The sequence below is a fragment of the Pezoporus occidentalis genome, unplaced genomic scaffold (assembly GCF_034315485.1).
Source record: "Pezoporus occidentalis ecotype Australia unplaced genomic scaffold, CSIRO_AGI_Poc_V1 ctg309, whole genome shotgun sequence".
Taxonomy (NCBI): Eukaryota; Metazoa; Chordata; class Aves; order Psittaciformes; family Psittacidae; genus Pezoporus; species Pezoporus occidentalis.
In genome coordinates, this window is record NW_026915041.1 from 291,711 (window position 1) to 306,729 (window position 15,019).

At 38.7% G+C, this 15,019-nt stretch overlaps 1 protein-coding gene across 7 annotated transcripts in view; it reads left to right on the plus strand.

Annotated features, from left to right (window-relative positions):
• The window catches only part of GRAMD2B (GRAM domain containing 2B), a 38,488-nt gene that overhangs the window by 12,111 nt on the left and 11,358 nt on the right, over window positions 1-15,019 (plus strand). For all 7 annotated transcript variants that reach the window (XM_062627843.1, XM_062627842.1, XM_062627846.1 and 4 more), the window contains exons 2-6: window positions 7,340-7,459; window positions 9,467-9,554; window positions 9,876-9,942; window positions 10,884-10,987; window positions 14,880-14,975. In XM_062627843.1, the coding sequence (XP_062483827.1) occupies window positions 7,340-7,459; window positions 9,467-9,554; window positions 9,876-9,942; window positions 10,884-10,987; window positions 14,880-14,975 (475 nt within the window). The remainder of the gene's footprint in view (window positions 1-7,339; window positions 7,460-9,466; window positions 9,555-9,875; window positions 9,943-10,883; window positions 10,988-14,879; window positions 14,976-15,019) is intronic.

Genomic DNA, 15,019 nt, shown 5'->3' on the forward strand with positions numbered 1-15,019 from the left:
CTTGCTTCTCTGCTGAGCTTTAGTGCTGTACTGAAATACATGTCCTTAAACTAAACTTCTACCTGACACAGACTAGCTTTGTGAAAATAACACACTAAATTGAAGGAGGTTAATAAGCTTCCAGGAAGTGGCAGGTAATGGTGTGGAGATTGCAAACAGGCAGCAGAGAAACTCAGCAGGGTAGAGAATTCAGACTGAAGCCTTCACCACTGTGAACAGATGGGGGAAGAAGCCTTCTAGTTACTTTATTATGAAACACCAGTTCTTGACGCCCTGCCAAGAAACAACCATGTCCTCTAGCATTCCTATAGGCGCCTCAGTGGTTTAGTCCTCTAGGAATCTTAGTTTAGGATGTTTACAAAGGACAGACCACCTAGGCAAAGAACTTTCTTGATGATAATTTTACAGCTACCATTTGTGCTCTACTAGTTCAAGAAGGGGCGTTTAGGTTTGTTCAGCCTTTTCTGGACAAGAAGGAATGTTATAGTACAAAACCATCCAGTAAATAACAAAATTAGATATATGCCCATTTGGTTTTGTCAGAGTTTACAATAATATGCTATAGCATAATGCTATGGCAAAGTTTACGTAAATATGCTATGGCAGAATAGGACAGAGTGGGTGTTGCTGTGCAGGACAGTGTGTGGCCAGTGGAAAGGTTCATACTGAAAAAAGGAGGCTTACAGAACATTCAGACAGTGTCCTGGTGATAGAAAATAAATTCAAGCTGGCCCTAGAAGGTATCTGGCCACTATGTGTCACATCTGATTCTTATAAAAATATCTTTTTCCAAGACTTTGGAAGGAAAATGGTTCTGTATATACATATATATATATCAGAGTCAAAAGACACTGTTGTGAATAGCGTCAGTGAGACCCATTGTTGGAAGCAAGTATTTCCTACTGTGAAATAATAGTTCGTCTACATTGTTCTGCCTTTTCTGGGAACAGAGAGGCGGGCCTTTAAGAAAAATCATAGGTTGCAGAGATAATGGTGAGAAATTCAGCATTGCTAAGCCCTTGGTAAACAGTGAACCTCTAACAGTGATTTCACTTTGATCCCCTTCCATTCTTAATGGAAGATGTGAGGAAATGGGAGATAGACACAATTATATGTTCATTTTCATCTCAATTGTTGTTTTGCACTGTTCTTGCTGGAGAACCTACAAAACGTTTGTTCTCTGGCACCCCTTCTCTTTGTGTACAACCTGTATGAACAACCAGAATTATTTTTCCCATGTACATTGATTAAAACACTTTGTGTGCAGCACATTGATTCATTGTCTCTGTGCAGCATATTGAGTCATTATTTCTAAACGTGCCATAAAACGAAAGCTTCTCATCAAGTGATTCATGGCAGCTTCATTTCTTAACTCTTCCTTTTTTTTTTTCTTCAACAGCAGAGAAAGGAATAATGATGTTGGCAAGATTGCTCCCATACCTCTATCATCATCTATAACTGTTTTGCATTCTTAATAGCATCTATTAATAGAATTGCTGGTGTCTGTTTTTATTTATTTTTGCCTTTTCAAATTAAAAAAAAACACAACTAATTCAGTTAGAATCACAGATGTGATTCTGTGGCATAAACTTTTTTCAAAATCACAGTCACATTGGAAAACTAACAGCCAAATCTTGTATCATGTCGAGGCATGTTGCTCTGGAATTCTTTCTCAAAAAAAAGAGATGTAGTTTCAGGTAATGAAGCCAAACATTTATGCTTATGCTCTGATGATCAAGCCCCATTTGTAAAGATACTTGTATTGTTCCAGGGAGAGATTTGTGTTGTTTCTGCCTGAGTTATGGAGAAGATCTAATTGACAGATGCCTAGGAGGTCATACTGAACACGTGAATTATGTTTAGATGCCGTATTTATCTTTTGTTTTCTGAATTCAGCATAGAACAATTGGTAGACCTTACATGTAAGTGCCTTTGCCCTCTTTTTTGTACCCTGGTCAGTTGTAGGTCAGGAATTCTTCTTTCTTTTACTTTTTTTCCAGTTAGCTCTGTAAGCTAAAGATAAAAATGGGATCTGATACAAGGTTGCATACTTCCTCTTCAGTAGGAATTGTGGTCCTATTTTTTGTCTTGTTCTGGGTTAAAAAATAAGGTAGGCTAGAACTAGAAGGTAGGAAATCTTTTCCTCCAAAAGGCTGCCAGTGAGTTGGAAAACGAAAAAAAACACATGCTCCAGTCCAAAGCAGATGTGAATGAGTATCTCCCCTAAGATCTCTTTCTTCACATTTGTTCTGAAATGCACCTGTTGAAGCTTCGTGTCATGTACTGGATTTAGCCCTGGCTGTTTTCATGAAAATAGCTGTTGGTAACCCTGCTTGGACTCCCATAAAAATTGCATCATGGGAATCTTGTGGAGTTGAGTGAAAATATGTATAAGAAGACATTTGCTTTTTGAAATGGGTATCTGAAATGGAAACTCTTGACAAGAGAGCTAAATGGTTTATGTTGCTGTTCCAGTGTTCACTTCATAAAATATCTCATTATAGTGTCTCATGTTTCAGAGCACAGGGAATTCTTCTGTGGTGTTTTGTTTGGTTGTGTTTTTCTGCCGAACTTGATAGCAGTCTGATTTTGATTAGACAGGGAATACAGATAGTTAATAATAGATGGTATTTAGAGAGGAGAATCTACATACTTACTAGTAACATCTGCAGTGTCAAAGTGATGTTGCTGATGACCAAGTGCGAAACTTGATCTGCTTATTATGTGAAATGTCTGTTCAGCTGAAGAAAAAAAATTCAGGATTTCCTCTATTCTTAACAGTGCTGAAGGGGGTTCTGTTCAGTATTAACTCAAAAATTCCATTCATCCTTTTAATAAAAATATAGCAACACAGACATACAAAACTACTCACAGGTCAGCAATTGTGTTCCAAGCTGTGAAATAGATCATAGTAAATACTTCTGAAATTAATTACCTTCATATATAAAGTAAGATTCACAACTTTAAAAAGTCTTTAACTATTGGTTTGGCTCCTCTTTCAGTGATAGCTGTAAAAGAGATTCTACCTGTGCCTGCAGACCTGTTTCAGCTTAGAAATGTATAGGGAAACATATGATGTATATGCATGTGTGTTCACCCATATGCATGCCGTATTCATTTAATGTGCAGCTGTATAACTTTGTCTCCATTATACCACGTTTGACTGCGGTCTCATGAGAAGAGAATGGGCCTGCTCCTTGAACAACCTGAGGCACTTAAATCTGTCTGGTTCATACCTATTCTGATTAACAAACTGACCCTTTCCCTCATGCAGGGTTTCAAATCTCTGCTTCTTGATTAATGCTTTGTGTATCTCCATATTCAATATAAATGCATCTGTTGGCTGTGTATCTGTCATACAAAATACATAAGAAATGCTGTAATTCAGAATCAGCTGCTTTACTTCCTTCACTTTTCAGCCTTAAGTACAGGCTGTGTACTAAGTGTGTGGGTTTATACAAATACCAAACACATACATTATGGCTATCCTTAACATTTATTATCGCAGCTGTTAAGTAGCTCTGCTGTTTTGTGACTAGGGTAGCTGTAGCTCATTTTCTCTCTGTTTTGACAGTTTTGGAGTCTCAGTGCTAGTCAGTGTTTGGTTTTCCATTTTCACAGTAGAAGTGATACTTGGGTTTAGAGGTCAATGAAATCATAACATTATTCTGAGGCATATATTTTTAGGAGATGTGTTTTCTCCCATGAAGAGTGCCTTGTGGCACTTAACACTGGAGCATGGCTGTAGTGCTACTGAAGGCATTTTGCTTCCAAGTGGCCAGATTTTGTAGAAACAGACATTTAAATCCTTGACCTTGACTATTGTTAGTTTTTCCAGTACCTAAACCACTCTAAACTGATATGAGTAGGACAGCAGGAGTCTAAACAGGCTTTACGATGGAAAATGTATTTTCTTCAGTCTAGGGGTGAAATAATTCGACTGTGTAAAATATGAAAGCAAGCTAAAGCACTCTGAATTCTGATTACACAACCAAAAAAGGCTTGTTCAGGCTTTTGGGGCATAGTGAAGATGTTTAGTGGAATGTTAAGCCATACCTTATGAAAGAAGGTTTAAGACTTTAGGCCTTGTAAAAGGAAGGTTGAGATGATTACCCCTTCAGGGAGTGATGGGTCAAGGAAAGTCTATGCTGAGGACGCCTTTGGTCTGCAGCATGGTTGGCAGGGTGTTCTTTCAAGAATTAACACAGTTCATCTTAAGCCCTTGCAGTCATCTCTGCTTGAAGCATGTTGCCAGTATGTCTCCAGGATGCTTCCTAGATAGGTAATTCACAGAATGGCTTGAGTTGGAAGGGACCTTAAAGGTCATCTAATTACAAACCCCTGCCACAGACAAGGACACCTTTCACAAGGCCAAGTTGCTCAAAGCCCTGTTCAACCTGGCCTTAAACAGTAAGGAATTTTTTCCTAATGTCTAATCTAAATCACCCCTTGTGATTTAGATTAGATCACCTACCACTTGTCAGTTTAAAGCCCTTCTCCCTTGTCCTGTCACTGCATGTCCTTTTAGAAAGTCCCTCTCCAGATTTCTTGTAGGCCCCCTTTAGGGACTGAAAGTCTCTCTGAGCCTTCTCTTCTACAGGATGCACAAGCCCAACTCTCTGAGCCTGTCTTCATAGGAGATGGGCTCCAGCTGTCTGATCATCTTCACGGCCTCCTCCAGACTCACTCAAGCAGGTCCCTGTCCCTCTTGTGGTGGGGGCTCCAGAGCTGCATTCAGCACTGCAGAGAGGGGGACTCTCTGCAGAACAGAGTAGAGGGGCACGATCCCCTCCCTCAACCTCCTGATCATGCTGCTTTTGGTACAGCCCTGCACATGGTTGGTTTCAGGGCTACAAGTGCACATTGCTGGGACATCTTGAGCTTCTCACCAACCAGTGCTCCCGAGTCCTTCTCCTCAGGGCTGCTCTCAATCCATCATCCGCCCAGCCTGTATATGTGCTTGGGATTGCCCTGACCCAGGTGTAGGACCTTGCACTTACCATTGTTGAACTTCATGAGGTTGGCATTGGCTCACCTCTCGAGGCTGTCAGGGTCCCTCTGGGTTCCATCCCTTCCCTTCTGCATGTCAACCACACCACATAGCTTATTGTCATCAGCAAACTTGCTGAGGGTGCATCAGTCCCACTGCCAGTGTCACTGACAAAGATGTTGAACAGGATTGGTCCCAACACCAGCACCTGAGGCTCTTTACTGGTCTCCACATGGATATTGAGCCGTTGACCACAGCTTTCCAAAACTGATCCCTGGCTGCTCTATTTCTCTGTATTCCTCCTAGGCTACTCATCCTTGTTTCCACCATCTATAGGCCTTCTTTTTGTGTTAAAAGTTTGTCTAGGAGCTCCTTGCCCATTCACTCAGGCCTCTGACATGCCTGCCCAACTTCCTGTTTGTAAGCATGCATTGCTTCTGAGCCTGAAGGGGGTGATCTTTTGAGTATTAACAGTCTTTGCCCTGCTCTATCTCCTCTGCTTTTAAGCCTGCCAAAGGCTGTCATCTTGATTTGGGATCATGTAATTTTTTGAGCCTCTTCCTTTAGCTTTTGGTTTCTGAAAGAATAACCAATTTCTTTGTCTGAATAGACTCAATTCTGGTATAAGAGTAGCTTAGATAACATTACCTCGTAGTATTTGGGCCTTTTGTGATACTTTGGTTCCTACGTCAAAGCCTTTCAGCCTAACAGCTAGTCAGCAAATCCAATAGTTACCCAAGAGAACCAGAAGATACCGTACATCACTGTATTTCTGATGGATGTTTCCTCATACATTGTACTAAGCATGATTATGGACACTAGGGGAGAAGTTACTCTGTGCTCTTTTGATTGATCATTTGCAATAGTGCAGCAGTCTAACAGCTGTTGCAAAACTAATCCTGTTTGTATAAAAGAGATGAAGCAGGATAAGAGGGTTTCTAAGGTAACATGATGACCTGATATGTATGCTCCATTTACAGAGGGGAATGCACCTGAGGGGTTGCCCCAATGCTCACTCACATTAAGCCCTAGGGAAACTCTAGTTTGGCTACAGTTTTGCAAACAATCGAAGTTGAATCTCTGGTTATTCAAGATGCAGTTTTCCTCCTACATAACTGATCTGCAGTTTGTGGTCTGGGGGACTAGTTTGTTGTAACTTCTTGTGGCTTTTGAACTTTTTAGACCTGTTACCAGACGGACCAAGTAGTGTGGGTGTCCTTTAGGGTGGATCTGAAGAAGCTTTGTAGAAAGGTTGGTGTGGTTGTGGGGATTTAAAGACAGTAACTACTGTACAGTTCCAGAGTTTTTGTTACCTCTTACATATGCCTGGGAAGTGTTCACGTGTGTAAGCTTATATTGGAGCTGTCAAAGACAACAGTTGTTCCTTGAAGCTCACTTTCTAAACTGTGCCTACTACCACATCTCTCTCACATTATTTCTGTTCATTGCTTCTTACTCAAGCTAGTTTTGAAGGGAACAAGAAAACAGTTTCTATTTAAATTGCTGTCTTTAATTATTTTCCTCTTGAAAAATCCTAATTAATATGACACAGCATAATTTTTACTAGGAGTAGGGATTTCTCAGGTCCTGGAGAAGGTTAATGCCAAACAAGAAAACTTTCTGAAATTCAGAAAGCTTTCTGCAGTGTGTGGAACTTGACACATCTGTCTGTCAGCAAGTTCTTGTTTCACAGAAACCATTCAAATCAGAAGAGATGAAGTTCCTTTGACTTCTAAAATATGTTGATGAATAATGTGCTTCTGAACACTTCACTAGCATGAAACTTAGAGCAGTGCCTTGGTTAATGTATTTCATAGCACTTCCCCTTTTCTGTTATTTAACCTTAAATTACTCAGTTCAATTATTGGTGTATATTTAAAAAGGAAAAAGAAACATCTCTTGCAAGAAGTTAGAGTGCAATGCTGAGCCACAAATCATCTGCTAAGAACTAAGTACTATCACACAAGATACTTTTCTCCAAACTCACCAATTAAATTAATTTCCATTAGTCATCACGTCTGAGTACTGAAGGTGGAATGACCTTTTCCTGAACAAGGCATTGGAAGTTCGAGCTACAAATTTTATGAGGGCTGAAATGTCCATGGCGTTTTTCAGTTTTCCTCTCTTCATTGCTGAAATTTCAGTGCTGGAGCTCAGAATACTGTTCAGGTATATACTATTGTCAAGTCAGTAGATGAAGACTTTTCAGGACTTTACTATAAAAGACATCATAATTTTATTCTTTAATATGTGCTGCATCGTCAACATGTTGCAGTGCCATTTGACATCAGTATGAATCCTGCAGTACACATTTGTATCTTCTTAATTATTTTATTTTTCCCTCTGCAGTCCAGATGGAGAAAATGGAACAGATGAAAAAAGAAAGGCAGGAAAATTACCTACAGTGTTGCAGACCCCTACCAGTGAAATGGAATATTTTGATGACCAGAAGAAAGTTGGTGTTGCTAGGTAATGTCAGAAATGCTGTCAGTTCTAGTCAGAAGGAATGCTTACAACCCTTTCAGGAAGCTACAATGAATAGCAAGATTTATCAAACATCCTACTTGCAAACAGTAATCAGAGCCACATTCCAGGGGTTGCTGTTGCCCACCAGTCAGAATTTAGACTTGGGCTGCCATAGCTTCCTTGTTGGAGTTAAAAATACATTGCACTATTTCCTACTACTAGTTACATCCCTTTCACAGAAAATTTCGCAGGCAGTCAAACTGATCTGCAGTTTGAGTACTGAGTTTTTATCAGAACACTTTAATTCTGGAGTATTGATTGATCATGGTAAAACTATGACATAAGTTTTAATTTTGGACTATGAGCTGTATATTGCATCATTACTGTAATGTCTCTGCAAAAACAGTCATTCTTCCTTTTTGAAGAGCTGGAATGCATTTGAAACTCTTCTAAAAGAAAGCAAAAGATACTAAAATCACACTAGGAGGGCCTGAATACAAATTTTGCATCCCTTTCACTTTGTCAACTGAGCAGCCAGTGCAAAAGTCAGCAGTCAGCCTGACTGTGGTTTTGGTCGCAAAGCTGATATTTAAAAAACATCAGTTTCCTGAAGCATCTTTGAGGAGGTTTGTTGGTTTTTTTTTTTTTTTTTTTGCAAACTGTCCTTCCAGTCTTACCTTTCACAATGTAACGGAGTGTGTGCTGGGCAGGGATTGGCAAAAGAGCCTTTTTAAAAAAAAAAAAAAATTCACTGTTCCTTTCAGTTTGACCAGTGCTTTACATACACACACAAGTATGTGTACAGTGTATTCTAGGGTTTTGTTCTGTGAGGGGCCACTTGAGATCTGCAGCCAATCCTCCTTCTACCTGAATCAGCCCTGCTCTACAATCACTTTTCTAAATCCAGCTGCATCTCCATTACTTGGGGGTTCTCTTCGTGTCACCCTTACAATTTCTACTGGAAATCCTGAACCTCTCATGTTTAGGAAAGTAAAGAAAACTTATTGTGCAGGATAAGGTGCAGTAATGGAAAGTTTTGTAGTGTATTCCTTTCCCCCTTGAATCTGAAGCACAATATGTTCTTCAAGTCATTCAGTACAGGAGTCCCATTGTGATTTTCATTTTGCTCTTCAGTCCTGCTGTTCAATATGCATCTGAAGGCCTCTAAAAAATGCTTAATATGCTTTTGTTCTGTGCTAAATAGCTCTCAAGAATAATGTTTGTCTCTTTCTGATTTATGAAGCTGTTATCCTACACGTTCTTGTTTTCTGAACAGTCCATGCCGTTAATTTCTCCTTTATGAAACAAACAAAACCTTTCCCAGCCATCTGCAAAGGCTTTCCTCTGTACTTGTTCTGCTCTAGAGTTTTTGGGTTTTTGGTTGGTTTTGTTTTTCCAATACATATGGCTAGAGCTGTACAGGTGCAGCCTCCTGTACAACTGGCACTCACAATTCCATTTCACCTCCTCTAGGATTGCTGGCTATTTTAATGATTTCATTGCACTGTACTACACAGTTTATAGCCATCCTCTGACTTGTGCACCTGTTTCTTCTCACTAGCACTTTCCAAATGTGCTCAGATTTTGTAATAAAAGTTCACAGCTTTCTGTATACTGCCTTGCACTTTCAGCTACCAAGTTTTACCTTACTTTATCTGACATTAGTAAGCAACATGCATAGTACTAGTATTTCACATTTTACTAAGAAACAAACAAATGTGGACCTAAGCACTGTGGTCATTGATTAAGATGTAAAAATGTCTTGAACTTTCTTTACCTTTTTACAAGTAGCAATTCAAGGTATTATTTCTGAATAAAAGAAGAGCTTCAGTGAGAGTCAGCATAGTTTAATAATAATATATACTCTTTATTGACATATAATCCCTGATGAATCAGATAATAGTTATTAAAGGGTTAATATGTTTCATGGAAAAGCACATCCTGTTAGTAACTTACCAAGACTAGTGAACTGAGGCCAAACTGACAAGGGATGCCTTTTTGTATCTTCAGGACAAAGATCAGCACAGATAGTCCATTCCTGACAATGGATATCAAGAGTCACTCCAAGATTGAAAGGAAAAAACGTGCCTCAAATCAGGTAGGCCAGAGGATAGGCTTGTTTAATTGCATGTAGCAAGAACAAATACCTCCCATGAGAGCCTCCTTGTTTAGCAATATTATAGTTCATGGTTGTATAAGGACGTAGGTTCCTTTTTTATCAGTGTGTTATGTACCATCAGAGTGTGGGTGTAAGCAAAATAAAGACTTAATAGTCACATAGCAAAAATGAGAATTTATTGTAAAACAAGTGGTCAAAAATGAGAATGTACTAAGAGGACAGGAAGTGGAGTGGGTCATTTGATTTTAATACTGTCTAATAAGGTATGTGTCTCTGAGTGTGGGCTTTCTTGTTTTTTAGCTGAAGGCAAATGCACACTTTCATAAGCTGTTTCTAGATGTTCCTATTGATGAGCCACTGAAACAAAGTAAGTATTAACTCCCTTGTCATTGCTGGCTGTGGATCTAAAATAATGTTTCCTGCCAACTGTGGTGATGTACAAGACGGACTACCTAAATTTTAAAAACCTAAAACTCCAGCTGCCTAGAGCTACAAGGGCTTCACCTGCTTGCAGTAGGTGTTTTTGTTGTGATCTTGCAAAACTTAAATCTTCAGACACTGGGCATCTTTGGAAATCGTAGCTCCCTTTGCACTTCTTAGCAGAGTAACCTAGTACGTTTTTTGGTACTGAAGCTTCCTTATTAAAGGCGTTAGCTGAGACAGCACTGGTCAAATGATTAGCTGAAGTTTTTGCCGTTGATGATGCTTTAAGATCTAAAACACTTCTAGAACTTGAAATGTTTAAAGATTCTGCTGTACTCTGTGGTAGTTATAACACAATTCTACATAGATAGGTATAAGAAATGTTTCTTGAAAGGGAAAGAGTTAATGCGTGAGAAATGCTTTGCTTAATGGCTGTGAAGTAAAAGCAGTATTATTTTACACATGTTGTACCTCTGTTGGCGCTTGTTCTAGATAACTACTATGGATCTAAAAACTTGAAGCTAAAACCTTTTCGTTAAACTCTTCACATTTATATAATATTGTTACCTGTAAGGTAGTAAAAACATTTATAGGAAGCTAGGTAGTAGTAGTCTCTTAGAAAGAATTTTTGGCTTCTGGGAGCCAGTTGCATTTCAGTCTTTGTCCTTCAGGTATTTTGAATCTAAACTTAGGCCTGTGAAATCTCCTGAGCCTGTCAGTGTTATTTAAACTTACTGAATATTTCAAGGGTTGACAATGTTTATCAAAAGCCATAAACATATACATATTACAGCTTTGGAAAAAGAGCGAAACAAAAGCCAAACTGATAATAGTTGGCTTGGGTTGTGGTTACCTTAAAGATTATAGAGTATCTATTTGTTTCAGGCTTTACCTGTGCTCTTCAGAAAGAAATTCTGTACCAAGGAAAATTATTCCTTTCTGAAAACTGGATTTGCTTCCATTCTAAGGTTTTCGGTAAAGACACCAAGGTTAGTAAAATCTTTACGTACAGAAGAGTGATGTTATTCCTTAACACTTTGTTCATCACCAGAAGTTCACATTATTATGCAAGGCTGGAACACTACTAATACTTCTATGTATTACTGAGTGCAGTCACTGTTCAGAAGTGATGCCCGAAAGTCACATTAGAACTGGAGCCTTATTATTAAAGATCAAAGTCTCTCTCTTAAAGACTTCCTGTCTGGAAAAAAAAAAACAACAAAACCAAAACACAAACAGATGAAAGGAAAGGATCTTATATGCAGCAGTGAGAGCATTGCCAGCCCCATGTAGCATAAATTATACAAAGATGTCCCCCTTGGGGTAAGTATGGAGAAGAGGAGGAAGGGAGGCTGAGAAGTATAAGAACTGTTAAGTCTGTAGATGGGGAACTGGAAGGAAAGATATGGGATATTAAGACACTTAAAGAGGCTTCTGAGTTGAGGGGCAAAGGTCTTTAAAGGATAATTCTAGCACTCCTGTTCTGCATAAACTGAGAATAGGGAAAGAAAAGCCAATTTGCTAGGTTTTTACTTGTGAGCCTAGTATAAAGAGCAGAAATGAGACATGTACAGTCAGGAAGATCCTAATGTACCAGATCATCATTTATGCTTTCTTGGGGCAGATATGACCAACCTAGGGCTTGGGCCCCTGTGCTGAATAATATGCATACAGATAAAAATAAATCCTTTCCAAAAAAGATCTATGTTCTAGTTCTGTTGATTTGGAGCATTTGGAGTAGTTCTGTTTACATGAACCCTGCTTTGATTTTGAGTTTTTATTGGGAGAGAGCTGGATTTGCTGGAATGATTTCTTTGGCCTCTTTCTCAAGTACTTCCTTGAACATAGTTCCTGGTTAGATCCAGACCCGCAGTGAACTGGGTGTCGAAACCTGTTCAGGAGTTCAGTGTATCTCATTTCTCTGCTGTCATCTGTTTTGGTGGGACACCATCTGTCTTTGAAACGGCTTTTAAAAAGTTGGAATAGGCTTACAGAATGCTTAAAATTATTAATGGTACATTGTTCATAGTGACCTTATGGGTTATTGTTTTACTGCTTGGCCTAAGAAATTCAGTTATTGTTGATTCCTGGTTAATGGATTCTGTTAATCAGAGGCAGTATGTTAATGCAGATGGTGTGTATGTTGGTGAAAGCCATTTGGCACAAAAGGAAATAAAAGTTAACAAATGGTTGGATACTGTAGCGGCTATCTTGGCAATTAGTTTCATTAAAATTGAATCTGATGTACTAGCAATCCACCATTCACCAGAAATAAATAAGACTACTTCAAACTGTGGGACAGCTTTCTAAATTCAAACTAAGCTAAATATTTACAAAAATCTAGTAGAACCCTACCAAGTAATTTCTGGGGAAAAAAGAAGCATAATAATAATGATGTTATACTAGAAAAATTATCTTTGTCTAGAGGGCTTAAAATGCAGAGGTGTGCATGTTTATGTGTACAACGAAAAGGAGAAACATATTACATGACAAGGTAGAGTAGACAGTATTTGTAGATGTGGCTGTAGTGATATTCCAAATTACTCAATTCTGGGTCATTGTTTTCAGAAAGCATTGCAGAGAAAATAAAGCATGAAGGAGATACACCTGACCATTTACTTCCTGCTTTCTCTATCCCTGAAATACACACTTGAAACTTTTTTTCAGTCACATACATCAGGCACAAGTTTTTAGGAATAGCATCAACAAAAAAGCAGGAAAATCAGGTATATAATGAAAAATAATGTAATGGAAGGAGCAAATCAAGTTTGACAGGACCATGCTTAGTAGTCAGATACGCTGACAAAGTTTCAGATAAACGTTTACATGTTCTAATAAATTTGTCAACATAAATTCTTCTACCTGCAGATTTTTTTTTCTCAAAAGATTTGGTGAAGGGAATAGCCATGCAAATCAGGAGATTTGAGTCAGCAGTGTAAACACTGCATATTCAAAAATAAAAGACTGGTTCTGCAGGATTGAATAGGCTTTAAAAGACATCACTGTCATTCCAGATGTTTCTGGTGTGTTTATATATGTTGGCCTTGAGTCTTTCCTGGAGATAAGCATTTTCTTACACATTTTAGTTGCTCTCCAAATTGCCTGCAGGTAAGCCTTGTTTCCTGAAATAATTATTATTTTGTCCAGATAAAGTACTTTGCAGTGATTTTGCCATTTTAATCTAATGCTGAGGCAACAATGCAGTAAGCAAGTACTTAATCCCAAGTAAGTACACTTTAGTCTTGATTAATGTTATCCATCAAAATAGCGTGCAGTAGAATGTCATTAACATCTCTGATTTAAAGTTTTTCAAGGTGAACTGAACCAAGTGCAAAACTTCTAAGCTGCTTTTTTATCGTTACTGTTAGCAGGATTTTTGCTTAAAAATCTGCTAGTTTGGTTTTGGTTTGGTTTGTGGTTTTGGTTTTTTAAAGGTATACAGATTCTGTTCTGGCTGCTTGAAGATTCTGAATTTTTCCTATCAAACGTATGTTGTAGCTGCTTCATTCACCCCACTCCCAGAAAGAGCTGTTTTCTAAAAGTGTTGCAAAACTTTGTGGAATTATACAATGTCCAGTTTAAGAAGAAAAGCTAAAGAGGATGACCTGTTTAATCACCTGTTTTCAGAAAACATGGCTTCTGAAGCAGGACTAAAAGAGTTAATATGTTAAAACAGCAATAGAACAAATGTTGGCCAGAGTTACAGATTTTTAGACCAGGCCTGGGCCTAAGAATAATTAAAATCATATGCTTTGGGTTGGTTTGGGTTTTTTCTGCTAGCACACTTTAATGATACTATGTACCAAGAGTGAGTTTCTAGCCCTTACATGACAAGCAGGTGCTTGACTAGCCATGCTCCAACAGTGGTAGCAATCTATTGCTCAGACTAATGTATGCAAATGTACTGCTTTGTTACATGAAACAGTTTTTCATTTCATTACGTTGTCTTGCTATTCCAAACAAAATGTAAGGTAACAAAAGGTTCTGAACAAAGTTTTACGAAACTATGGGCAGAGTAGCTTCATTCTCCTCCTGCACTGATACGTTTTTAGTTCACTGCTGTGATCATTTATTTGACAATCTTTGGACACTTTTAATCTTGCTGCCAAATTACTCAGGTAGCTGTGACAGTGTGTGCTTGAGAAAGTTTTAACAGGAGCTATATTGTATTTGCTAACTTGCTAAACTTAAGGCTTTTCAACTGGAAGTCAGACCAGGTACTTGCTCCTTTGTAAGATGGCGTTTACAAAAAGAGCTCATCCAGAATATCAGAAGTTAAGTACTTTAAAACTTAGCAGACATTACACTTATGGGGCTGGATGTAAACATAAAGCAGGAAGGAGATTTGAGAACTTTTCAATGTAAATGCAGACAGTCTGGATGGCACACGTAGAAATCCATATAAGTCGGTGTGTGGATACTGGAGCTTTCAACATTACTGAAGGACAGGCTGTTTACTCATTGCAGGCTGAAGTATCTGCAAGTCATGAGAAGACTTTTATATTCGTTCCTCAGCAAGCCTCTCTTCTCTGACGTGTTTCTAAACAAAGAAGCCTCACTTTGAATGGTTTGTTCTTCAGATCCACAGTGAACTGAGCCTGTAGTCTTATAAGAGCCAGAAGGGATAAGGAAAGGAAGACACGAACAAAAGCTTGGATTGTCACCTGATAAAAGCAGAAGCAGAAATAGTTGAGAAATAGTAATAATGTGAAACCACATATGTTCCACATGAAATGTTAGTAATCAGGGACATAGTGGAGAAATCTTTGGAGAGTGTTTAAGGACTTCCTTATCACAGTTGGTTGGTTGGCTCCTTGTGAAAGAGCATGCAGATTTGTATCTGCACACTGGGGCTCTAATGCTATGTTGATCTCATTTTAGATTAGTATACCCGTGCTCTCAGTGACACTTTTGAAGAAAACCAAAACTGCCCTTCTTGTGCCAAATGCTGTGATCATAGCAACAGTCACAGATAGGGTAAGTACTGGTAGAGAGTGAAGCTGATTACACTTTGCCTCCTT